Source organism: Manihot esculenta, chromosome 15, assembly GCF_001659605.2.
Source record: "Manihot esculenta cultivar AM560-2 chromosome 15, M.esculenta_v8, whole genome shotgun sequence".
Classification (NCBI taxonomy): domain Eukaryota; kingdom Viridiplantae; phylum Streptophyta; class Magnoliopsida; order Malpighiales; family Euphorbiaceae; genus Manihot; species Manihot esculenta.
The window spans coordinates 12,702,841-12,728,982 of NC_035175.2; the positions used below are offsets into that span (position 1 = coordinate 12,702,841).

Below are 26,142 nucleotides of genomic sequence, written 5' to 3' on the forward strand. Positions count from 1 at the left end.
TATCATCATAATCAATTATTATAAAAGAAGAAACTGGGGGCACAAAAGAACAAGAGATTTCAGGCTAATGAATTGCTATTTGCATTTCTAAAGAGTTGTCACACAAAGCTTTTCTGTTACCGCGTACACATCTTTACACTCTTCACATTTCATATCAAAATCATTTCCTCAAGAAGAATAAACTATTCCTGTGGAAGAGATTTTACCTATTTGTGTCGGTACTAAACTAGAAGAGGCTGTACTGTGCAGTAAATTGCACCACTAAAAATCATCTGGGAGTTGCTCAACTTGGAAGCGTCGAGGTACTCACTACTCAGAATGAGGATAGTTTTTAGCTTTTGTTCTCGAAGTACCATGCTTACCAGCTGTAGTTCTAAATGAAAATCTGAGCACAGATTCAGAAATTCACAAGTATCTCCTGAATAATTCTCATGAGAAACAGCTCTATATCATGGCTCTGCTGCCTTACGATGATGAGAGCTTTCTAGCTTTTTCAACTGCTTCAACATAGTAATACAACCTCCAAAGAGTTTCTTTATCCTGGAAAAGGCAAGATATTATAAAGAACCAGAAAATATCAACACATTGACAACTGCAATCAGCTGTTTTTTACCTTTTTCTCCAAATCAACAAAAATTTCATCATAGTTCTGTGTTTCTGACGGCTTTTCACGTTGGACTATTTCAGCCACACGGTTGAGATTTTTTGGTGGTAGCTTCTGAATCAGTATTTGAAGCTGTTTTTTCTCTGCAACGGACATAGGCCTGCATTTCAAAGTGACAGTTCAGTTAAAGTTAAGGTAATATTAAGGCAACATGCCAATTTACACCTTCAAAAATCAAAACGTTGGAGCATAAAAACGCAGCCCATGCGGTTATATACAAAGTCAAAACTCTCAGAATATTCATGAGTTTGGTATGTTCGCTGACTACTATTTAACATCTTCATTCCCTCCTTTACTTCCAAGATCCTCAACTTTCTTTATTTACATTTCTACACCTCCTATATACAAGAGAAACTTGAACAGTAAAATAACCAATTGACTTGTCTCTCTGTTAAGCGTCTAAAGTGACATACCTGCATGTGGACACCACAACATCAAGAAGTTCTTCAATCTGCTTCTCCATATGATCAAGCTGAAAACAAGCATCCACCTATGTTCAGCTATAAAGTATCACAATATTAAATTACTAATATTTCATATACAACACAGCCTTGGAACAGTGCCATAAAAAAAAATGAAAATTACCTTGGCAGATAGCTGATCAGAATATTTCTTGATTGATGCCTCAACCAGTGAGCTATCATTCTCTAGTAAAAACTGTAGATCATCCTCATCCTCCCCCTAGAATGAAGGGGAAAAAAATGAAATATTTGTTTAAAAGTTAATAGTGCATGTGTGTGTGTATGTGTGAGAGAGAGAGGCATGAGAGCATCTCCTGCTCAACTCTCCTCTACTGAATCAGCAAAAGCAACTTGAACTCTGCATCAAACTATCTCTTAAACCAAAATTATACTTAACATATGCTCCACCTCTTACCTCTCCATCTCTTTTGTCAGCAGATGTGTTTGAGGCCAAATGAAATTCACTTTCATTTTTACAGGTAGTTTCACGAGCATTGCACTGAAACTGGGGAAAAAGAACCAAAATGAATATAGTGTGAGTACCTACATATATTTGCTTATCAATTGCACACGCATGATGTATGTAATAAATAATTTGAAAAGAGTGTTGGTTTCCTTTCCTTCTTGGCACAAAAGAATATAAATCAGTACGAACATTTGCTCCTATGGGGTGCAAAGATAAAACATTCAGAAAAAGAGATGATCATTCCAACAAAAGAAATAACAAACAACATGAGCACTGAAAATGATTCGTGTGAGAAATGGAAAAGCATGATGAGGCAAGGATCTAAATATTAATAAAAATTCGCATGGGAATATATGTAAAGGCACTTTGATTTGAGGATTTGTTTGTGGACTTATGTTTGCAGGTGACATGGTAGGAGGTATCTAAGAGTTATGTAAGCGACTACAAAATGATGCTTGGGTTGATATAGAACATTATTTAAATGACCCCATTATAATGTTTTGTGCTTGTGAATTGTGTAATAGCCTAACTATGCCTTAGGGGCTACAACATTATATAGAGAAGAATGCAAAAACACTAAACCACCTTATAAAAATCATTAATAATTTTCTTAAATTAATACAATGGCTAATGGAAGAAAAATTGTTGCACATAGGTCTCTCTCTCCAAGACAGGCTTAATTTATGGTTAGGGCTACATCTATGCAAGCAATAATAAACTCCATCATTCTACCATCATTTTAAGGATTAAACCTTGAAAAATTAGAAGCAGAACCAGGAGAATCAAAGAATCAACAGGACAAAATTCCTAAAGGAGAATGTGACATCCCCAACATTTGCCTCTTGCCATACTTACAAGAATGGCTAAGTATCAGGTTAGGAGCAAACTGCCCCTTTCCATCACTAACATTTATAGTTACTCCATACACACATCCACTGGCAGATATGGTGGATCACAAACAGCAAACAGCTAGTGATTACAAAAAAGGTGATTAAAATTCCACAAGATCTATATCAAAGTAACAACTTGATGAAAATACAAGGCAGCAGTACATGCTTAGGACCTTAGACTTGAGTTAGAGATCAAAAAACAAAAGGAGTCGTGAAAACTCAAACTTGGAGAGAGAGGTTTCAGGGAGGGAGTTCAGAGAAATCCTCACTTTGAGAGTTTGACCTCACAATCTGAAGGAAAGAATTTTTGCATTAACCAGAAGTTTGGAAACTGTGTACTGACAAGAGTAGCCTTTTTATCATGCACAAGATACTAATATAAGAAAATTCTCATAAACTACCATACCATATCGTTTGAAGAAAATGACACCACCTTTTTTATAAAATAAAAGATCTCAATCCGACAACAATAATAACTAATGCTTTAATCCCAAGCAGCATATATAAAGAACAATGATCTATTGATAAGAATATATAACCTGTCCACATGATCCAAAACTAACCGGGCTAGCAGCTCTAGTGATGCTGGTTGATGAGGAAGATGACTTCTTGCTTCTCTTATTGGCATTTTCCAGCTCTTTCTCACCCTCGGATGTCACATCCTTGTGACCTGAAATTAACTTTCTTTTTCTGACCTGTGATTGTAATCGACGCAAGGCTACAACAGGATCAAGCATCTGCAATTGCCCAGTCAAAGTCACAATATATTCAAGTACTTGTGGTACATTTAATTGAAATACACGGACGATCACCCAGACCGTTTTCTGAGCATCAAGTGAATAAATCACAAATCAGTAACTTTGCACTAAAAGAAGGGGAAAGAAAAACAAGTATTAACTTAGGCAGCCTCCATAGAATAGCAGATAATTTTTCCCTGTATAATCACAAGGTTTTAAATATCTTTGTCCTGTGTATAATAACTTACCAATAGCAAACTAATGAAAAAATTAGACCACCTATTATCACTATTTTTCTGTTTCTTCCCCAAAATCATTGGAAATTGAATACATTTTAATGTAACATGAAAAAGAAGCAAAGCTTAATAATAATTCAATGGACTACTTCCCAAGGAAGATGTTGTGGTCCCAGGTCACGAATTGTGACATGGATGATTGATGGGGAAGGATCTCATCAGAGGGAGCTTCTCAGACTCATTAATGATAATTCAATGGACTACTTCCCAAGGAAGATGTTGTGGTCCTGGGTCACGAATCGTGTCATGGATGATTGATGGGGACAGATCTCATCAGAGGGAGCATCTCAGACTCATTAATGAGAGAAAGTCTTAAATCTCAATTTTTTGCAATTAATATGCTTGCTTTATTGAATAAAAATAAAGCCCTTATGTAGCAGAGATTCATACACTCATATGACTTCTAATTAAAATAGAATAACAATTATTAGATAACAAATTATTAAGATAACAAAAATCTAATAACAAAAAAATAAGATAAGATAATAGAAATTAAAATCTAGTAGTCATCTTCCCCGCTTGTGCTGAGTGTCCGTTTTATCTTCATTTTGAATGCCTTAATTCGTAATACTACTGCTATTTGTACCTTTACTTGCATCTGAGTCTTTGCTGCAATTGTCATTGGGATTATTGAGAAAATTTTGTAAATAGCAAAACACATAATACATTGGATCCTCGAGTTGAGCAACTCTAGCTTCCATCCTTCTAACTAAACTAATCTAGCCTCATTTTGTGCTTGCATTTCACGAAGTATAGATTTTAGTTTCTTGCTTGAATTTATCAAATTTCCCATTACAATTGGCTATGATACCAATGTATTATAATCCTGGGTCATGAATCGTGTCAAGGGATGATTGGTAGGGAAGGAGCTCATTAGAGGGAGCTCTTAACGTCTCAAACTCGTTAATGAAAGAGTCTTAAATCTCAAATTTGTTTGTAATTCATATGCTTGCTTTATTGAATAAAAATAAAACCCTTATATTGTGGAGCTATAGAGGTTTATATAATCATAAGACTTCTAATTAAAATAAGTCTAATACAAATAATTATTAGATAATTAAAATCTAATGACAAACAAATAAGATAAGACAATAGAGATTAAAAAACTAGTACATAAACATAAACTACTAGTTTTTTTATCTCTATTATACATAAAGATAACTAGGATTAGCAATACATGTTAAGAATCACAGGCTCAAGAGTGTGGATTATAAAAGTGGCAGGACTACAGGTTGAACTAGGCTAGAAACTAGACACTCATCACCAATTTGGTTTGATTTTCCAATACTGGTATGCCCTTTAATTTTCTTACACACTGCTGACTCATTCCCACAAGTTGTTTTTCAACGGGCATAAATCCTAGTTGCAAGATTTTATTAGTCTTCTTTCAATAGACTAAGATAACAAAATTAGAACCCACTGACATATTAAATGCACACAGAATTACCAAGACATTTCCAATATATCAGATTCTATTATTATATGCACAAGAGCAGATATAAGAGAGGGGGGTGTGGGGGGGGGGGGGGGGTGGGTGGGTGGGTGGGGGGAGGAAGGGAGAAGAAAGACCTCAGTCTACCTCATCAACTTCTGGTGCAAGAGTTGCTAAAGTCTGCCGGAGCAATGCATTCAATCTTTCCTTTTTGCACTCAGAAAGACTGACTCCTACACAATTATCAAAAAGAGAACCAGAAGAAGGATCAAATTTAATATTGCCCCTGACCTCCTCAGATATGTTTCCAGCAAATTCAGCAGCAAAAGGCAGGAAATCCTCATTTTGCGAGAGCAACTCTTTTACTTCACATTTGTAGAAAGTAAAGTAATCTGGTCCTACTTTACTCAGGTCAGCTGAAGCAACCAAACCTCCTGAAGTCTCTGACATTATCATCAAAGCACCTGCACTATTCCATAATCATATTTAATTAGTAGAAATTTGGGAAGATAGCAAAAACATGCAATTTAATGGAGATTCTACAGATTGTTGGTTAGGCAAAGTGCATAATAAAAGCCTACCAACTTGTCTGATTGCTAAACAACAATCATCCTCACCTCTCACACTGGTAATTATTTTGCATGGATACTCAATTTCGGTGCTTCTGATCACAGCTATCGTATTATGAACTTTTTCTCTCATCTCCCTTCACCTCCCATTTCTTCTATTCTAGAGTTACTCTTGCCAATGGCTCGCACACTATGATTAAGGGAATAGGAAAGGTTCAGCCTCTTCCTTTTGTTTCTTTAAACTCAGTCTTATTCGCCGCTGAATGTCCACATAATTTGATTTCCATTAGCAAATTAACAAAAACTCTCGATTATTCTGCTATATTTATGGCAGACTCTGTTATTGTGAACTGGATATGGGGGAGACAATAGAAATAGGACGAGTCGCAAGGACTCCATCTCCTCTCTCATCCAAAACCACCAGTTGCTTTTACTTTCGCTGCATCTGCTGACCTTCTCCATAGCCGCTTGGATCATCCAAGTCTAGGAAAATTTCAAAAATTAGTACCTAGTCTTTCTACATTGTCTTTGTCTTTCTTAGAGTGTGAGTCATGTCGACTTGGGAAACAAACTAGAGCATCCTATCCCATGCGTGTCAATAAAAAGGCCAAATCCATGTTTGAAATCGTTCACTCAAACATATGGGGATCCAAGTCGAGTTAGATCTTCTTTGGGATTTCATTATTTTGTTATATTTATTGATGATTATTCTTGTTTCACTTAGATGAAACGTCATTCTGAAATGCTCTCTATATTTCAAAAATTCTATGCTGAGATTCACAATTAATTTGGTGTATCAATTAAAATATTGCAGAGTAATAAGGCAAGAGAATACTTATCTCTTCCTTTTACCAATTTCATGACCTCTCAAGAGATCACCCATCAAACTTCTTGTGCATATATCTCTCGGCAGAATGGTATCACTGAACATAAAAATTGACAACTCATTGAGACTGCATGTACCCTAATTATACATCATCATGTTCCTCTTTGCTTTTGGGGTGATTGGATTCTTACTGCATGTTATTTTAATTAACCAAATGCCTTCTTTTGTCTTGCAACACAAGAGTCATCACTAAATTTTGTTTCCCGATCACGATCCCCATCCCTTGACTTTGCATGTGTTTGGGTGTACCTGTTTTGTTCATGACCATACTCTCACAAAGACAAGCTCCAACATAAATCTATCAAGTGCGTCCTTGGGATATTCCCGTCTCTATCAAGTGAGTCCTTGGGATATTCACGTCTTTAGAAAGATTACAAATGTTATGATCCTATTACCCAAAAATACTTTATTATCTCAATAAATGTAGACTTCTTTGAAACATCCCTATATTTTTTCTCCAAACTCCACAGATGCTAGTCTCCTTCCTGTAGCTCTTCCTATGCCTATCCTTTCTCCATCACCAGTCAATCCTCCTCTTCAAGTCTACTCCCATCAATCTCACCCTTCTCCTCACAACAATAACAATTTTCTTCCTCATATAGGTACAATGGCTATCCCTAGTGACTCTTCCTTTGTTCCCTTGTCACCTACTCCAATCATGCCTGTATCAGAAGTAGCCACTCCTACGCTTACCTTTCGCAAAGGTATTCGCTCTTCCCGTAACTTACATCTCATTTATAATTTTTTTAGTTATCATCGTTTATCTTCATCAGATTATGCCTTTGTTTCCTCGCCGTTGTTCCTATTCCCAAGACTGTTAAAGAAGCCATGGACCATCCAGGTTGGAAGAATGCAATGATAGAAGAGATGCCTTTGTTTCATGAAAATGCTACTTGGGATTTGGTTCCTTTACCACTAGGCAAGTCTCCTATCGGTTGTCATTGGGTGTATACTGTTACTGTCGACCCCGATGGTAAAATTGATCGCCTCAAAACTCGTCTTGTAATCAAAGGATACACTCAAATTTATAGGGCTAGATTATGGTGATACATTGTCTTGTGGCTAAAACTGACTTGGTTCATCTCCTTATCTCTTTGGCAACTATGTATTCACTGACCGCTTTACCAATTCGATATTGAGAATGCATCTTTACATGGGGAGTTTATTGACGAAGTCTACGTGGAGCAACCACCAAGTTCTGTTGCACATGGAGAGTCTAGTTTGGTATGCATCTCCGTTGATCATTATATGGTTTAAAGCAGTCTTTAAGAGCATGGTTTCAACAGTTCAGTACTATGATCCAACAATTTGGAATGCCTCAAAGTGAATCCAATCATTCAGTATCGAATCGTCATGATACTTGTGGCGATCATAATTATCTAGTGGATTAATGATATTGTTATAATAGGAAATGACTGAAGGGATTTATCAATTGAAGGACATTTATCTAGCCATTTCCAAACCGAAGATTTGGGCAAATTGAGTACTTTTTAGGGATTGAGGTACCACAATCTATAGGGAAGTACTTTGGAGTCTAGACAACAAGCTCTCCTTATCTTCAAATCCTTCAAATCCATTTTCAGTTCGACAAACCTGATTCTGCGAGTGTAATTAGGGCTCTAAGCCAAATGAACACTAAAATTAAAGTTATTATACAACTCTTGTCGAACAACGTATCAAAGTGGTATCCTCATCTCTTTTCTCATCCCTTTTTCGTTTCATTATCTTCAGACAATTTGTTGATTATCAACTCCATTTAGATCTTTATTCTTTTTGTTTTCTTAAATTGCACTAACTTACACATCTTGTCCCCTTCCATACTCCTAAATTTCAATACAAAGTAGCTAGACATATACCACAAGCCTCGCTAGCCTCTTTCTATGCTTCTCTTGCAAACTTATATTTCTCAAAGATCTCAGCTTTTATTGTCAATTAACCTATTACACTATCCCCCCTTCACCTAAATAACCTTTTGAATCTCCACACACGACTGCTGAGACTCTTGTGGGCATAGGCCTCTGATAGCAGCAGCCCAACTAGAGATTCAGGAACCATGAACCATGGGCCAAAACCCTTGAGAGTTTACTATAGAAGAAACAAGGAAAGGGTAGCATAGTTCCCAAATGAAGAGTCCAATGGACAAATTAGGTGGTTATGAGGTTAGAGAGATTCTCGAACAATACCTAGAGAAAGAAAGAATTTTTATTGTTTTATAAATAATTATTGTAGAGGAGGACAGCAAGCTGTTATTTTTTCTTTTAGACAGCCATTGTGGGGCTAGCTTGAGCCATTGTTTTCTCGTTCTTCTTGTGCTGTGGAACTTTGTGAGAGGGAAATTGACATTGAAATCCAAAATCAATTTAATCTTCCCATCTTATTATTGATAATTGCTCTTAACTCTATCAATTTGGTCTGATATGCCAGATCCAAAAACCCCATGACCAAAACTTGAATGGAGAGAGGAGTAGAAACACGTATTGATCAGGTAGAGAAGAGTATAGGAAATTTGGAAGAAGTTATAGCTTCTATGATGCTTGACCAAGAGCAAAGGATGACTGCTCTTAAAATGGGGCAAGAACAGAGGTTGACGAGGTTGGAGGCGTTACTCACATCCTTGGTCAAAGGGAAGGCACATATGGATGATGCTGAAGCTTCCACCCGATTAGCGACAAAAGGTACACACTCCAATACTTTACCTATTCAACAAACGGTAATAGTAGAAGCTAATGCCTTGGCCATCAAAAAGGTGGAAATGCCCAACTTTGATGGAGTACACCCTATAGGCTGGTTAGCTAGGGCAGATCAGTATTTTGTATTAAACAACACTATAGTTAGCCCTAGTGTATGGAAGGACCAGTTCTTCACAGGTTGAGGTGGATTAAGCAACATAATCCTAATATTTTTTAGGCTCAGCTAACTCAGAAGCTATTACGACAATATGGTGGGGACATGAGCAGTAATCCCTACGAGCGGCTTGCAACTCTTTGGCAAAATTTCTCAGTGGATGAAGATGTTGATGATTTTGTAGCATTAGCATCTCATATGAAAGGGTTAAATGACCAACAATGTTTGGGTTATTTTTTCAGCGGATTACGGGATGAAATCAGGGTGAGGATTTGCTCTCATGAAGCAGTTGATCTTTATCACTCTATGGCTGTCGCGAGAGAGATTGAGCTGAAAAGTCAGTTTCTGCAATCATCAAAACCACATGGACGAAGCTCTGGAGATGGTGGGCCTCAATGGGCTTCTGGAATCGGGCTAAGAGTTGAGGCCGTTACTACTTATAGACCCACCAGCACTTTAAACACATTATCCCCAAAAAATAAAACCAAGTATCTTGCACTTTCAGATCCTAAACCACGAGACCGATCTTCTTTAATCCCGAAAGCCTTACCTTCGTCTTCCTATTCAAATACCAAAATTCCACAAAACCATCACCGCAATCGACCTACTAGACAGTAAACCCACCGGGAGTTTTTGGATCTGAGAGCTAAGGGACTGTGTTACAAATGCAAGCAGCCTCTCTTCTACACATGAATGCCTGAATAAATCTCTCTAAACTATAATTGCCAACAAAGATGAAGAGCCCAAGAGGAAATGGAAGTCGATATAGTGATTCTAGAGCCAGATGGTCAACCGATAACGATTTTAGACGATGTCCATTTTTCAAAAATGGAGCTATCATTATATTCTATAGGAGGAATATCTTCTCCAAAGTCTATGAAACTGCAGGGCAAAATAGGGATCATACCATTACTATCATGAGACCGTGGTGCCAGTCACAAATTTGTGTCAGGTAAACTGATTTCTGAATTAAGGTTGCCTATGGAAGAAACCCCTATTTTCGGCGTGAAATTGCGTGATGGACATCGGGTTCAGACTTCAGAGTTTGCCGAAGTATCAAGATTGATGTGGGTGATTTGAAAATTAAGGCCGATTGTTTTCGATTTCCTCTAGGAGGTGTAGATTTAATTCTGGGAATTGCTTAGCTCCAGACTCTAGGAGAAGTTAGGATTATTTGATTAACTATGAAGATGATTTTCTCTCACTCAGGGTGGCTCGTAACTATTGAAGGCAATCCAACTTTCACACGGGCTCTAGAGACTGCACAAATTGAAGGATGTGAATGTCACTTTGCTTTTATGGGAAATTTCTCAACCCATAGAAAACTCTTCAGAAGGTACTGAGATTAATAAGGAAAAACAGCTTCAATTACAGCAACTACTCAACTCCTTTGATAAAGTGTTTGGAGAAATTACTAGCCCACCTCCAGATAGACATACTGATCATGTCATTCCATTGGCATCGGGTGCAACAGCAGTAAATGTTCGTCCATCACTTTCAGAAGGACGAAATTGAAAAGTTGGTTGGGGAAATGTTAACTGCAGGAATTATCGGACCCAATATCAGTCCGTTCTCGAGTCCAATTCTCCTGGTTAAGAAAAAATATGAAAGCTGGAGATTGTGAGTGGATTACCGAGCATTAAACAAGGCAACCATTCCTCACAAGTATCCTATTCCAGTCATAAGCAAATTGCTGGATAAATTACAGAGGGCAAGGTATTTCTCCAAGCTGGACCTAAATTCTGGGTACCATCAAATTCGGGTCAAGAATCTGAAATTCCAAAGGCAGCATTTCGGACTCATTCAGAAACGTTACAAGTTTGTGGTTATGCCATTTGGGCTCTCCAATGCTCTGGCAACCTTCCAAGCCACTATGAACGATCTATTCAGGCCCTATCTACGGAATTTTGTATTGATTTTCTTCGACTATATTTTGATATACAGCAGAACTTGGGAGGAACATTTGCAACAATTAAAAATAGTTTTGCAATTGCTATGCAATCAGCAATTTACAGTCAATCAGAAGAAGAGTTCTTTTGGTTTGATAAGTGTGGAATATTTAGGCCATGTAATATCTTATCAAGGGATGGCCATTGAACTTACAAAGGTATCTAGTGTATTGATCTGGCCAATTCAAAAAACTCTCAAGGGTGTTCGTGGATTTATCGGGTTGACCGGTTATTAGTGTAAATTCATCAAAGGGTATGGAAGCATTGCATATCCGTTGAATCCCGTGCTAAGAATAGAATACCAAGAGAGACTTAGATGGACATAAACAGCACAAGAGGCATTTCAAACTCTTAAACAAGCTCTGGTGACTACTCCTGACTTTAATAAAACATTTGTGGTTGAATGTGATGCATCAGGAACAGCGTAGGAGCTGTGTTGATGCAAGAACAAAGACCAATTACCTATTTTAGTAAAGGCCTGTCTCACAAAAACTTGTCTAAATCTACTTATGAGCGCGAAATGATGGCTCTTGTCCTTGCAATTAGACGAGGGAGACCTTACCTATTGGGGCAGAAATTCTTGGTGCATACTGATCAAAATAGTTTGAGACACTTATTGGAACAACAGATTAACACACCTACGCAACAATTTTGGTACCGAAACTGTTCAGTTATAATTTTAAAATCATGTACAAGCCTGAGTCCTCTTGCAGCTGATGCCCTATCAAGAATTGAAGAAGAAGTCGAATTGCAAGCTCTCACTTGCTCAAACCGCATTGGGATATAATTGAAAAGGAGATGGCAAACAATTCTTCTCTACAAGATATAATTCAAAAGCTGAAAAAGGAGGGAAAATCTCATGGAGCATATACATTAGTGCAAGACAAACTGTTTTATAGAGGAAGGATTGTTCTGCCAGCAAATTCCTCGACCATTCCCAATCTCTTGGCCAAATTTCATTCAACACCAACGGGGGCAATCGGGTGCATTTTGAACTTATAAGAGACTGGCAAACATCTATGAAAGGGGTAATTCATACTAAATTGACTGCTCATTACTTTGGACCATTTAAAATCATCCAAAAAGTGGGAAAGGTGGCATATCGCTTGCAATTGCCCAAAGAAGCAAGAATACACCCTGTTTTTCATGTATCACAATTGAAGTGGTCGATTCTCATCCCATCACCAAAAAATTACCTAAAGACTTGTCGGTTGATGAGCTTCCAATTGAACCAGAGGCAATCTTGCAAAAGAATTCAAATGTGAGGGAGGGATGCAAAATGGATCAGTTATTGGTTAAATAGAAAAATAAGCCCATTGAAGAAGCCACCTGGATGAACCACTATGATTTTATCAATCAATTTCCAGCCTTCAGTTGAGTACAAAGCTGTCTTTCAAAAGGGAAGCATTGATAGCAGCAGCCCAAATAGAGATCCAGGAATCATGAACAATGGGCCAAACCCTTGAGATTTTACTACAGAAGAAATGTTAAAGGAAAGGGTAGCATAGTTTCCAAATGAAGAGTCCAGACTTGCCAAGCTGGAAATGGACAAATTAGGTGGTTACGAGGTTAGAGTGATTCTCAGATAGTACCTGGAGAGAGAAAGAATCTTTATTGTTTTATAAATAATTAGTAGTTGTAGAGGAGGACGACAAGTTGTTATTTTTTCTTTTAGACAGCCACTGCTGGGCTCACTTGAGCTAGAGTTTCCTGTTTTTCTTGTGTTGTGGAGCTTTGTGAGAAGGGAAATTGCCACTGAAATCCAAAATCAGTTTTATGTTTCCATCTTATTATTGATAATTGCTCTTGACTCTATCAGCCTCTTACTCAGCAAAACTCGCCATTGCCATGCATGCCGTATCAAGTTTATTGTCCTTTCTTTCTAAAACTTCTCGTTGAAAGCTATGGTTTTCAGCTTTTAGGTTCCACAAATGGGTTTTAGGTTTTACATTTATCTTTTTCCTGTGTTGAGCGGTTAAAACCTCACATAGAACAACATTCATATCTCTACGAGGCCTTTTTGCACACAAATAGATCTATTACCTTCAGTAGAATTGAGTATAATCAATTAGTACAATATAAGCCACAAAACAATAATCTTCCTTGTATATTATCTTTATTGCCAAATCTGGTAACTTTTTTCCCTACTTTTATCTAAATTCCAAGCCTCCATGGATACTTAATTTCAATACCTCTAATCTCATCTCTAATCACAAAATTCATTTTTTCTCCCTTCGTTTTTCCCTCCACCCACTCACTTTAGATAATGGACAAAACATTGTTATTAACGGAGTACAATAGGAACTTCCTCTCACCCTTAATCATTTAAGTTGAATCTTATTTTGCTTCTAAATGTCCATACAATCTGTTAAATTTGGGCCAGGTCTAACTCACCCCAAAAGCTAGCTCAAGGGGGAGGAGTGCCTATGGCCCATATAAGGGGCACATTACCCCTTTCCACAACCGATGTGGGATTCAACACACCCCCTTCACGCCTAGAGCCCAGAAATTTTACTGGTGCATGACACATTTATAGGGCGCCCAACATTGGATGAGGAGGCTCCGATACCATGTTAAATTTGGGCCAGGCCTAACTCACACCAGAGCTAGCTTTTGGGGTGAGTTAGACCTGGCCCAAATTTAACACAATCTATTCACCATAAGCAAATTAACCAAATAACATAATTGTTCTGTAATGGCATGTGACAAAAATAGTTACTATTCTAGAATGACATGTCCCTTCTGCTCCTAATCAATGTTATTAAGGCGCTGAAAATGCAATTACCTCATCTTGCATGAGTCGGTGATGCTCCCTTCACCAACTATTTAGTCTCTATGTTATGACAAAATTCATTAACCGATCCTTTTATTTTGAAAAATAAATTAAAATATCTCTAACGTTTTGAAAAGTCTACTAATTGATCCCTTTGAATTGCAAAAGAGTCTCAAATGCACTTGGTACGGAGAAACTAATTAGTAGACTTTTTACAATAGTGAGAGATCAACTAATAAATTTTTTTTCAAATCACACGGACTAAATACTAAAACATTTAAAGGCTAAAATTAACGGAAAGACTAATTAATAAACTTTTAAAATATAAATGACATTTTAGCATATGACAACTAATGAGTTTTTCCACAACATAAAGACTATTTAGTAATTTTCTCTTTTTTTTTAAATGAGATTTAAACAACAAAGAGCAAGAGGATATTTGTGTGCGAGCATGTGTGTGTATATGTACACACTACGACACCTCACTTCAAATAGGCCTAGGCCTCAACTTCTTGCCTAAGGTCATAAGGTATCTTATCGCACCTCCTAGTACTACTTTCAGTCTTCTTCACAACGGTAGTGGTCATCTAAGCATCTATAACCTCCAAAAAAATGGTACGTGATCTCTTTAAATTATCATTTTGAAATGAGTCCCATCAAGAAACAAATTCGAAATTGTTTTCTAAGCGAGTCAATAAGGGCTACTTATGCTTTAGTCATTGTTCATTATTAGGGATGTAAACGGGTAGGGTATTCAAATCCAAACCCGATTATATGTAAAATTTCCAAATTCATTTAGTATTTTAATTTTACTACCCATACCCATTCCAAATCCATTTAACAATATCTGTATAATATCCAAACCCGACTGAATGGGTGGAACTATTTGCGGGTTGAGTGGTTGAAGAAGGTTGAGAAACAGTGGTAGCTTTACAACTCATTATAGCTTCAGAAACTATTAAACGTTGACATTTTAAATATCCTAAATATGAAGAACAATAACATGTATTAGCAAACAATATATAACCACTTGACAAATAACATATAGTAAATCAACAAATAAATTTATTTAAGTCAATACATAACTACAAACTAAAACAATCACACCAGTTCACCTAGTTAATTCTAAACCATGCTAAAATTATAATTCAATCAGCATTAAAAAGAAAAGGATAAAAGCTTTATCAAAGAACTAATAAATATAAACTAAAGCAAGTGGAAGGACATAAAAAAATTTTCAGTCTATAGCAGCATTTCCTACCTGGAGGGTGCATGGCACTATTGTCTTCTACTTTTGTAAGGTTGTGCTACTAAACAATATAATTGGTGCCTAATCTTGGTTATTGTTAAAACAGATGAAATCATTGATCCATCCATGGGAGGGATGCCTCCATCAATGAATAAGGTGTCAGATACAAAATTTGATGATTTAGATGAATATTTTGGTGCTTCTAGTGAGATGATAGAGACAGAACCAGATGGAACTGAAGTCTGGTCACCAAAATTGATCACAGAAGGTAACAAAAATTCTATGATAAATAGCAAATTTCATACAACAAAACAAAAAAATCTTGAAGATTACTTTAAAAAATTTTTAACAGCAACTAAAAAATTTATAACAGTAACTAAATAATCAGATTAATAATCCATAAATTCTAAAGATCTTTATTAGCAACTAAAAAATCTTTAACAACATGCACTAAAAAAATCTTGATTATCAAAATCTGATTACAAACCTAAAGAGAGTTCCAGTCAAATCTTGATTACTAGAATAAGTGATTCAACGAAAGAAAGAAACGCCGACTGGGGAGAGGGAAGAGTTGTCTCCGACTAGGTGACACTCAGCAGTGAAGTGCGGGGAGAGGCGTCAACTGGGAAGTGGGAAGGGAATAAAAGATGGACAGCAGCTGTATGGAAGTAAAATTGAAAAGGAATTAGGGTTGGTTTGGGACTTTGTTTTATTAGTATAGACACATTTTTTTAAATATCAACTTATTAGAATAATCATTTATAATTTAAATTGCTGATTTGATAATTATAAGTTTACAACTTAGTGTATATATATATATATCTTAAAAATAATTATTTGATAAAACTAAAAATACTAAGTTTTAATACTTATAAATTAAAATTAATTATTATCATCAGTTGTAATTTAAATATTAAACATAATCAATATATGCTTATAGTTAGAGAATAAAATTAAAGGCAAAAAGCGCTTTTAAGTCCCTGACAAATTTTGAAATAGCTATGCACACCCCTAATTAAACAGTAAGATCGAATTTAAATAAATCATTAAGCACCATTACACCCTCCGTTATATAGATGGGATTTTTCCCCCTAAGATGAGTAGGGAGGTTGAAGAAAAAGGAGAAGGGCATAGATTCTGATGCTAAAATCCACTTCTTCAATGTATGCTCCAATGGCTTGACGCTAGCTTCGCATAGATAAAGTTCTTTAAGAGATGGAAAAGTTGGCATCAAAGTCAAGTTAAGGCAAGAACGGATCCAGAGCTTTGATTGATGGGGCTTTAGTGCATCCAATGCCATTTCTTCAACTTCAAGACAATTTGCATCAATTTTATAACAATCATCCTTGTCATCATTACTCAAAAAAGAAACCCACATCTTATTGCTATCCTCTTTGTAGCTTTGAGATATAGTCCATTATAGTCTTAAGGATCGGAGATGTTGCTTCGATTCAAAATTGGCGGCAACAAATGCATATGCATCATTTTTTATGACATATCTTAAGTTTCTAATTATTAACTCCTCTCAAATTGTTTAATCCATGTAATTCACCCAATCCAGCAATAAGCTCAGAGGAGGAACCACTTCCTAATGCTACAAATGCATCTAGTTTCTCAAGGCGAGGCAATTCTCCAATCCCAACTAGCATATGATTAATTTCGATCCCACGCACCTTCACGCGCCACCCAAGCAGCTTGTTTTCGGCCACGCGCAGCCCATTCTCCACGCCGGCTTTCGATCTGCTTTTCGGTGAAGCACCGCCTCCAGATCCAGCACCGCCTCCAGATCCAGCCCCACCTGCCTCCACATGCCACCCCAAGCAGCCTGTCTCCAGCCACGCGCCGGCGTGTGCACCATCTTCCGATGACCGTTTCACGCCGGCGACTCTTCCTCCAGCATCGCCCGGCGCTGGCGACTCCAGCCCAGTAGGTCCAATCGCCTATTCAGCTCACCTTCACATGCCCTCCAGCCACACGCGGACGAGTGCACCATCTTCCGGCGATCGTTTCACGCTGGCGACTCTTCCTCCAGCATCACCCGGCACCGGCAACTCTAGCCCAGTAGGTCCAATCGCTTGCCCAGCCCGTCTAACATCAGATTTAATGTTTACAGACAAAGATCCTTCTTTTTTGGCAGATTCAGACTCAGTCTCCATGCCCCAATCAAATATTGCTCATTCTAGCAACTCTTTTACTTATCTAACTAAGTCTTTACCCATTGGTTCATGGATCTTCGACTCTGGTGCTTCTGATCATATATCTGGTAATCCCTCTCTTTTCTCTACTCTTATTTCACCTTCTACACCATCTAAAGTCACATTAGCTAATGGCTCAAAAACTCAAGTTAAAGGGATCGGTAACGTATATCTCCTTCCTTCTATCCCCTTAACTAATATTTTATTTACCCCTGACTGTCCATACAACCTAATCTCTGTTAGAAATTTGACTAAAGATCTTCACTGTTCAGTCATCTTTACTACTGAATCTGTGGTTGAATATGTTGTTGTGCAGGACCGGAGTACTAGAAAGATGATTGGAGCAAGATATGAGTCGTAAGGATTGTACTATTTTTCCACTTCTAACTCTCCAATTGTTTTTGTGTCTTTCACCTCCGCTGAACTCATTCATAGTCGTTGGAGACATCCAAATTTGAACAAGTTACAAAAACTAGTTCCTAGCCTATCTTCCTTACCTTCTTTAGAATGTGAGTCTTATCAACTCAGAAATTAAACTCGAACTTCTTTTCCCAAGCGAATCAATAATATAGTCAGTTTTGTATTTAACATTGTTCATTCAAATATTTGGGGTCCAAGTCGGGTTAATACAATTCTGGGATTTAAATATTTTGTTACCTTTATTGATGATAATTCTCGTTGCACTTGACTTTTTTTTATGAAGAATCGTTTTGATTTGTTTCCTATTTTTGAAAAGTTTTATGTTGAAATCCATAATCAATTTGGTGTTCGCATTAAGATACTGCGAAGTGATAATGCAAGAGAGTATTTGTCTTCCTCATGGGTATTACTCACCAAACTTCGTGCTTTTATACCCCACAACAAAATGGAGTTGCCGAGCGGAAAAATCGATATGCCCGCACTTTACTCCTACATCACAATGTTCCGTTGCGATTTTGGGAGGGAAGTTGTCCTCACTGCCTGTTACTTGATTAACCGAATACCTTCCTCTGTTTTGCAGTATCAAAGTTCTCATTCTGTCCTATTTCCAAACCAAAATTTCACCAGCAATCTCTCTGCGTGTTTTCGGATGCATATGTTTTGTTCATAATCATACTCCTAGTAAAGACAAACTCCAGCCCAAACCAGTTAAATGTGTCTTTCTCGGCTATTCACAGCTTCAAAAAGGTTACAAAAGCTATGATCCTACTACTAACAGATATTTTGTGTCTGCAGATGTCACCTTAAACCTACAAAACTTTTGTCTCTAGAGTTTTGCCTGTACCTCCGACTCTTATTTCTTCTTTGCCGCAAGTGTATCCATCTCCCACTCCTATGCCACCTCTTCAGGTCTATACACGTCGGTCTCGCCCATCTGCTAATAACAATGACATTTCTCTCCCTAATGCAGGTACTTCTAATGACTCACCTCCCGTTCCGTCATCACCTACTTCGGTCAAGCCTTCAACTCACCTCCTGTTCCGTCATCACCTACTTCGGTCAAGCCTTCAACAGCAGCCGCTACTCCTCTTGCTCTTCAAAAAGGTATTCGCTCTTCCTAAAATCCTCATTCCATTTCTAATTTTGTGAGTTACCATTGTTTTTCTTTCCTATTATACTTTTGTCTCTGATGTATTTGTTGTCTCCATCATGGTTTCAAATAACGGCCGTTACGTAACGTAACGGCCGTTATTTACAGGTAACAGAGGCAGCCGTGGCCGTTACGGCCTTTAAACAACGGCAAAAAAAAAATGTTTGCGTAACGGCCGTTATGGCCGTTACGCAACGGTAACGGCCGTTACCGGCCGTTATGTAACGGCCGTTACTTTCCTTTACAGCAAATGACCAGGAATCTTGCAGTTGTCCAACACTCCAGCAGCTCCAGGAATCTTGCAGAAGTTGTCCAGCACTCCAGCAGCTCCTCCAGTCCAGCCTGTTTCAACTTTCACGTGAAAAACAAAATTTGGATTTTGCAAAAATGTTTTTCTATCTTTTCTACTTCTTTTTATTCTTTAGCCTTTACTTTACTCTCTCCTCCTCTCTTTCATCCAGCAGACCAGCACCTTGAGTCTCTTATCCTTCTCCATTTCCTCCAGCCTCCAGCAAGTCCTTCTCCATTTCCTCCCGCCTCCAGCAAGCAGCATCCTCAGCAGTAGCAGTGTAGCACTTCTCCTTCAGCTTCAGTCCTTCTCCATTTCCTCCAGCAGACTCCAGCCTCCAGCTGTCCAGCAGGCAGCAGCAGCAGCATAAAGACTAAAGAGAGTTCTCTTCTTCTTCCATAAATCCATAGTGTTTTTCTTCCATAATCCATACTTATTTCCAGCTTTCATTGAGGTAAGTTACTTTATTATAATATATTTTTTGTTTACACATTAATTTGAGTTTAAGTTAATTTGCACATTAATTTGATAATATATTTTTTATTTTACAGTATATTATTTGATAATTTGAAAATGCCGAGAGGGGGATCTGATAAACCAAGTCAAGATATTGGATGGAATTTTGCCACTCCTACAGGAAAAAAAGGAGAAATGACGTGTAATTTTTGTGGTAAAAAAATAACTGGGGGGATAACTCGTTTGAAGCAGCATTTGGCAAATATACCAGGGCAAGTTGCTGGTTGTCAAAAAGTTTCTGCTCAAGTAAAAAAAGATATGGGAAATATGTTGAGGGGTTTTGAAGCTGCAAAAAGAGATAAAGCAAAGAGGGCAAGGGAGTTGGAAGATGAAATCATGAAGATGACAGAAGTTGAGGGTTCAGATTCAGACGAAGAAGATATTGAACTAGAAATTGCTAGACGTGAAAGCATGCGGCAGTTTGACGAAGATACTTATAGAAGGAGAGCTTCTCATTATGAAAGTGGTGGGAGTAGCCATCAAGCTCCTCCTCGCTCGGGAATTAGTCGTTCAGCGACCGTTCGTGAAAGAGGTAGAGAAGCATCAAGATATATTGAGCAAACATCAACACCTGCTTCTAGATTAGCAGCAGCTGAAATTGAAATAGAAAAGAACAGAAGTCTGAAACAACCAAAGATTAAAACCAAATGGCTTAAGTCACAGAAAGAAAAGTTACTTAAAGCCTTTGGTAATTTTGTTATCCACAACAGATTACCTTTCAGTGTGGTTGAGTCACCATGGACAAAGCCATTACTCAGAACGGCCGCTGAAGTGGGACCTAATGTATCACCACCTTCAGCATATGAGATCTCTGAAGTATATTTGAAAAATGAATACAAAGAAATGAAGAAATATATTGCTTCATTTGAGGGCATGTGGAACGAAAGAGGAGTTACCATTATGTGTGATGGATGGAGCGGACCAACCAGAATGAGTATAATTAATTTTCTAGTCTACTCTCCTCGTGGAACAGTGTTCCATAAATCCATAGATGCAAGTAATGTTGAGCGAAAAGATGGAGAATATTACTTCAAGATCATGAAGGAAGTGGTTGAAGAAATTGGCCCAAGCAAAATTGTTCAAGTAGTGACTGATAATGAAGCTGCTATTAAATCTGGTGGCAAAAAGTTGATGGAGAAGTTTTCAAATTTGTATTGGACAGCATGCAGTGCACATTGCATTGATTTAATTTTAGAAGATTTTGGAAAGAGGAAGAATATAAAGACCGTCATTGAGCAAGGAAAAGTTATCACCCAATTTATTTACAATCATAATTGGGTGGTAAATTACATGAAGAAATTCACTGATGGTCGAGATATAATTCGCCCCGGGATTACTAGATTTGCAACTAATTTTATTGCATTGGAGAGTCTTCTTCGATGTAGAACGGGGTTAAGAAATATGTTTGAATCCGAGCAATGGATAGGAAGTAAATATGGCCAGGCTACCAATGGACCAGCTTATGAAGCTAAGAAAATTGTTCTTAGCTTAGATAGAGAGGGAAGAAATTTTTGGGAGAAAGCCGAGCAAATTATGAAAATTCAAGAGCCATTGCTTAAAGTGTTGAGATTAGTGGATGGTGACGAAAAACCAACAATGGGATTTATATATGAAGCAATGGAACGAGCAAAGTTGGCTATTAAACAAAATTCCAGAAGTTACATAGACTACTGGAAAATTATTGATGCTCGTTGGAATTTTCAATTACATCATGATTTGCATGCGGCTGGTAAGAAGCACATAAACTTAATACTTAATACTTTAATAATTTCTATATCTTATAAATTTTAATAATATTTTTATGATTTGCAGGATATTTTTTGAATCCTCAATATCAGTATGGTCCACACGATATTGGAAATGATAGTGAAATTATGGCAGGCCTTAAAAATGTTATTCAAAGGCTAGAGAGTGATTTGGTAAATCAAGCCAATGCATTGAACCAAGTAAGTATATAATATATAGCTAACTTGAATAATTTTAATAAATAATTTTAGCAGTATAATAAAGCAAATAATTTTTTTTATTGGTGTAGACACAACTTTATAAGCATAAAATGGAGAGTTTTGGATCAGCCTTAGCACAAAAAGCCATTAAATTCACTGATCCAGGTAAAAATATAAGATTTACACATTATGTTATATTTTTAGTGTTCTAAAATATAAAATCAAATATTTGAGAAAATAACCTATATTATTAAAATTATTATATGTTTTAATGCAGCTGAATGGTGGATACATTATGGTGAAAGTGCTCCTGAACTACAGAGAATTGCAGTAAGAGTGTTGAGTCAAACCACTTCTGCATCTAATTGTGAAAGAAATTGGAGCACTTTTTCACTGATACATACAAAGACGAGGAACAGATTACGGTATCAAAAATTGCATGCACTCGTCTTTGTTCACTACAATATGCGGCTGAAGTTGAGAAATTTGAGCAGAAAGAGTCAGAATGAGCTAGAAAAGAGTTATAATCCAATTAATTTGGATTACATTTTCGAGGAAGATGATCCACTAAATCCTTGGTTGGAGGAAAGGGAAGATCCTGTACTTGATGGTGAAGAAAATCCTTGGCTAGAGGAGGATGAGCCCGCTCCATCACAATCACAACAAGTTAATGCTCCAACTCATGGACATAATATTGGAGGCAGTGGTGATGCTGAACCTGAAGATTCTTTTATACTATCTAGTTCCAGTGATGATGATGATGGTGGTAGTGGTCAGGGTGGAAGAGGTGAAGATCGTGGAGCTACTAGTTCATTACAATCACATGATGATCCCTCTTCATATCAGAGGCATAGTCCATCTCCATCTCCAGCTCCAACTTTGCAACATACATACCACAAATCCCGTGGTTCTGGTGGTAGCAGTGATAAGGGAAAAGGTGTTGCACATGGAGAGTGTTCTATGGATGCAGATAATTATGGATATGGGACTTATGGTGCAAGTGAATCTTCAATGGAAGCAACCTCTACTAGTGATTATGGATATAGAGGAAATTTTCAATGGGAATACTCAAATCCATATCCATATCAGCGTCCTCCATCGTATTCTGATTTATCTTTGTCAGAGCAATCATTCTCCCACACTCAAACCCAGTCCAATCCTAGTGATCAATTTGGTATGGGTTCATTCTTCAGCTTTGATCCATCACAATACTATCAATATCATCAAGATCAAAGCTCTCAATCACAAGATGAAGGTGGTGGATCTACTCAAGAACCTGCTAGACGCTCATTCTGGTGGTAATTGAGGTAAGTTACTACATATAATGTTTAAATTTTATGTATTTTATGTTTATTCAATATATTTGTACTTGTTTACAAGTTGTATAACTTAATTTTCGTTATATCTTTCAATATATTTTAATTTCATGGACTTTACAAATTTTCTAAAAAAATTTGCGCCGCGACAGGCCGTTACCGTTACGTTATGACCGTTATAGGCCTGTTTCCGTTACACGCGACCGCGACCGCGATTTGAAACCATGGTCTCCATACCTAAGACAGTTAGAGAAACATTGAATCATCCTGGTTGGTGTAATGCCATGGTTGAGGAAATAACTACTCTGCATAACAATGGAACTTGGAAACTGGTATTCTTACCACCGGGTAAGTCTGCTGTTGGTTGTCGATGGGTTTACACAGTTAAGGTGAGACTTGATGGCAAAATTGATCATTTTAAAACTTGCCTTGTAGCTAAAGGTTACACAGATTTTTGGGCTTGATTACAGTGATATTTTCTCTCAAGTAACCAAAATAGCTTCTGTTCGCCTCCTTATCTCATTGGCTGCAATTAATTACTGGACCCTGCATCAACTGGACATTAAAGATGCCTTTCTTCATGGAGAGCTCGCTAAAAAAGTTTACATAGAGCAATCTCCAAGGTCTCTTGCTCAAAGGGAGTCAGGCTTAGTATGTCGTCTTCGGCGCTCTTTGTATGGGCTAAAACAGTCTCCAAGAGCATAGTTTGAACGATTTAGCAATGTCTCAAAATAATTCTAATCATTTCTTATTTTTTCGTTATAATAGTGATAGATGCATCTACTTAGTGGTCTATGTTGATGATATTGTCATTATAGGAAATGATAATGATGGAATCTATCAGTTTAAACAACATTTGTTCAGTCATTTCTAAACTAAAGATCTGAGAAAACTAAAATATTTCTTGGAAATTAAAGTGGCATAGTCTAAAACAGATATTGCAATTTCTCAATAGAAATATGCTTTGGATATATTGAAAGAAACATGCATGTTAGACGGTAGACATGTGGACACTCTCATGGATCCAAATGTTAAGCTTATTTCTCAACAGAGGAGCCACTTAAAGATCCTGCTAGATAGCAAGCTCAATTATCTCACTGTCACACGACCAAATATTTCCTTTGCTGTAAGTGCGGTTAGTTAATTTCTTCAAACTCCATATAGTAGTCATTGGAATACAATCATTTGCATTCTTATATATATCAAAGGTTGACTATTCTGATGCAGATTGGGCAAGTTCCCCTTTAAATAGACGATGGGAATTTTATATCCCAAAAAAGTTAAAAAAACAGAATGTGGTTGCAAGATAAATTGCAAGATAAAGTGCAGAAACAGAATATCGAGCTATGAATATCGAGCTATGAATATCGAGCTATGGCTTTAGCAACATGTGAAATCATCTGATTGAAGCAACTCCTTCGGGAATTGAGAAAACAAAATCACTTCGAGGACCACAAATTGAGTATATTTATAACAAGTTTGAAGCATAAGACATGTACGTTGAGATTATTTATGTAAATAACCTAAATTTATAGTGATAATTAGAAATATAATAATTTATTATATGTACTCTTGTAAATAGTATATATACCCCAATCGAGTATTTTCTCTCAAATCTTCTACTTTTTTTTTTCTTCTTTTAATCAAAGCTTTCAACGAAAATAATTAAATATATGTTAGATATATGTTATCTAAACATATAAATAGAGTTATATACTCATTTAGTGCTTATAAATTATTATGATTATTATTATTAGTTATAATTTAAATATTAAACATAATATTTTCCCCTCAACACTCACCAGAAAACATTTTTTGTGCCTATGTCATTGTTTTGAGTGAGAATGAAAATTTAATTTCATCAATTAAATCAATGATTTTGACTAAATTATAACTATTTTTTATCAACTATTTTTTATCAACTATTGTGTCCAAATTCTTGTCAAAATCCTTCTAATTCCACCAAACATCCCTATTCATTATAGCATATGGCATTTTAGATGTTAATTCTCATTATTTTATTACTTTTATTTTTATTACCATTGCACTTTTTTTACAAAACATTTCAATTATTCTCTGTTCAATTCGAGTTAAATGGAAAGACTAATTAGAATAAGTTTTTTAAAACTCCACATATAAGTTTGTTAAAAAAATAAAAATAATTTTAGATCTTAAACATATGAAGGATGATCATGAAAATGGATAGAGTATTTACAAAAAATATTAAATACAAAACAAATCCAGATTAATTTTATATGTTTTAATTAATAATTATATATATACATTTGTAATTGTCTTTTACATTCAGAAATAGTATATTTTAAGCTGAAAATTTTAAATTTAGGAAAAAAAAAATGGGAGAGGGTATTTGAGCCTTCCAAAACTACATGAGAGATGGTAGATTTACAACAAGGAGGCGAAAAAGAAAGGTAGAAATGAGAGCATAAATTTTCTTATCATAAGAGAGCATAGCTTGATCTGACAAAGAAAAGAAAAACGAGAGGAAGCAAGAATGGAAGCAAGATAAGGCAAAACAATAGGCGAGAACTAACCTGATTGTGGACGATGCCAAGAGGAGAAACGCCGCAAGCAGAATGATTTAGGGCACCAAATGAATTTCATGTAATTTTTCAGTTAAGCTCTTTCACCTTTTATAGGAGTTAAATGAGAATGAATATGGGTTGGGCCAAAATGGGTTGGATCCTTGAGATATTGTCAACTTTTAGCTTGGTCAAGAGGAAATTACAATTTGATTTTTGTAATACAAATTTATTAGTTAATTTTTATATTAAAAAATATTTTAAATTTTATTAATTAATTTTAATTATTAAATATTAATAAAATTAAAATATCATCCATATAAATGAATTAATTTGTATTTTTTATATTTGTTTAATATATAGGTTTATTACATGTAAAATTTTAAAATTTTACTTTTTTAATAATTATATTCTAATTTTTAATCTTAGATATATATTTTTAAAAAATTTGATTGTAATTGCGGCTTAATGTTTAAATTATTGACTAAACCTAAATCATATTAACAGAAAACTAGCAATCAAAGGTTAAATCAAACACAGATATCTTTACTAAA

At 36.4% G+C, this 26,142-nt stretch overlaps 2 protein-coding genes across 10 annotated transcripts; one reads left to right on the top strand and one right to left on the bottom strand.

The window, feature by feature from the left end:
- Positions 1–57: 57 nt before the first annotated feature.
- On the bottom strand, positions 58–25,669 carry LOC110602118. 8 transcript variants are annotated; one of them, XM_043951535.1, is made up of 8 exons: positions 25,601–25,669; positions 5,094–5,410; positions 3,045–3,218; positions 1,541–1,624; positions 1,250–1,345; positions 1,078–1,154; positions 614–764; positions 58–540 (listed from the first exon to the last, which is right to left on the bottom strand). In XM_043951535.1, the coding sequence occupies exons 2-8, from the start codon at positions 5,400–5,402 to the stop codon at positions 466–468; spliced, it is 966 nt and encodes a 321-aa protein (XP_043807470.1). In that variant the 5' UTR covers positions 5,403–5,410; positions 25,601–25,669; the 3' UTR covers positions 58–465. The 8 variants fall into 8 exon arrangements, with proteins under 8 accessions (XP_043807470.1, XP_043807471.1, XP_043807468.1 ...); XM_043951536.1 differs by having other exon boundaries at positions 1,078–1,136; positions 1,541–1,630; XM_043951533.1 differs by having other exon boundaries at positions 1,078–1,136; positions 1,541–1,630; positions 3,021–3,218.
- LOC110601166 lies at positions 19,541–21,947 on the top strand. Of its 2 annotated transcripts, XM_021738203.2 has the most exons (4): positions 19,541–19,724; positions 19,822–21,515; positions 21,599–21,732; positions 21,822–21,947. In XM_021738203.2, exons 2-4 carry the CDS (start codon positions 19,844–19,846, stop codon positions 21,942–21,944), a joined length of 1,929 nt encoding a protein of 642 aa, XP_021593895.2. In that variant the 5' UTR covers positions 19,541–19,724; positions 19,822–19,843; the 3' UTR covers positions 21,945–21,947. The 2 variants fall into 2 exon arrangements, with proteins under 2 accessions (XP_021593895.2, XP_021593894.2); XM_021738202.2 differs by lacking the exon at positions 19,541–19,724 and having other exon boundaries at positions 19,733–21,515.
- Positions 25,670–26,142: the final 473 nt, after the last annotated feature.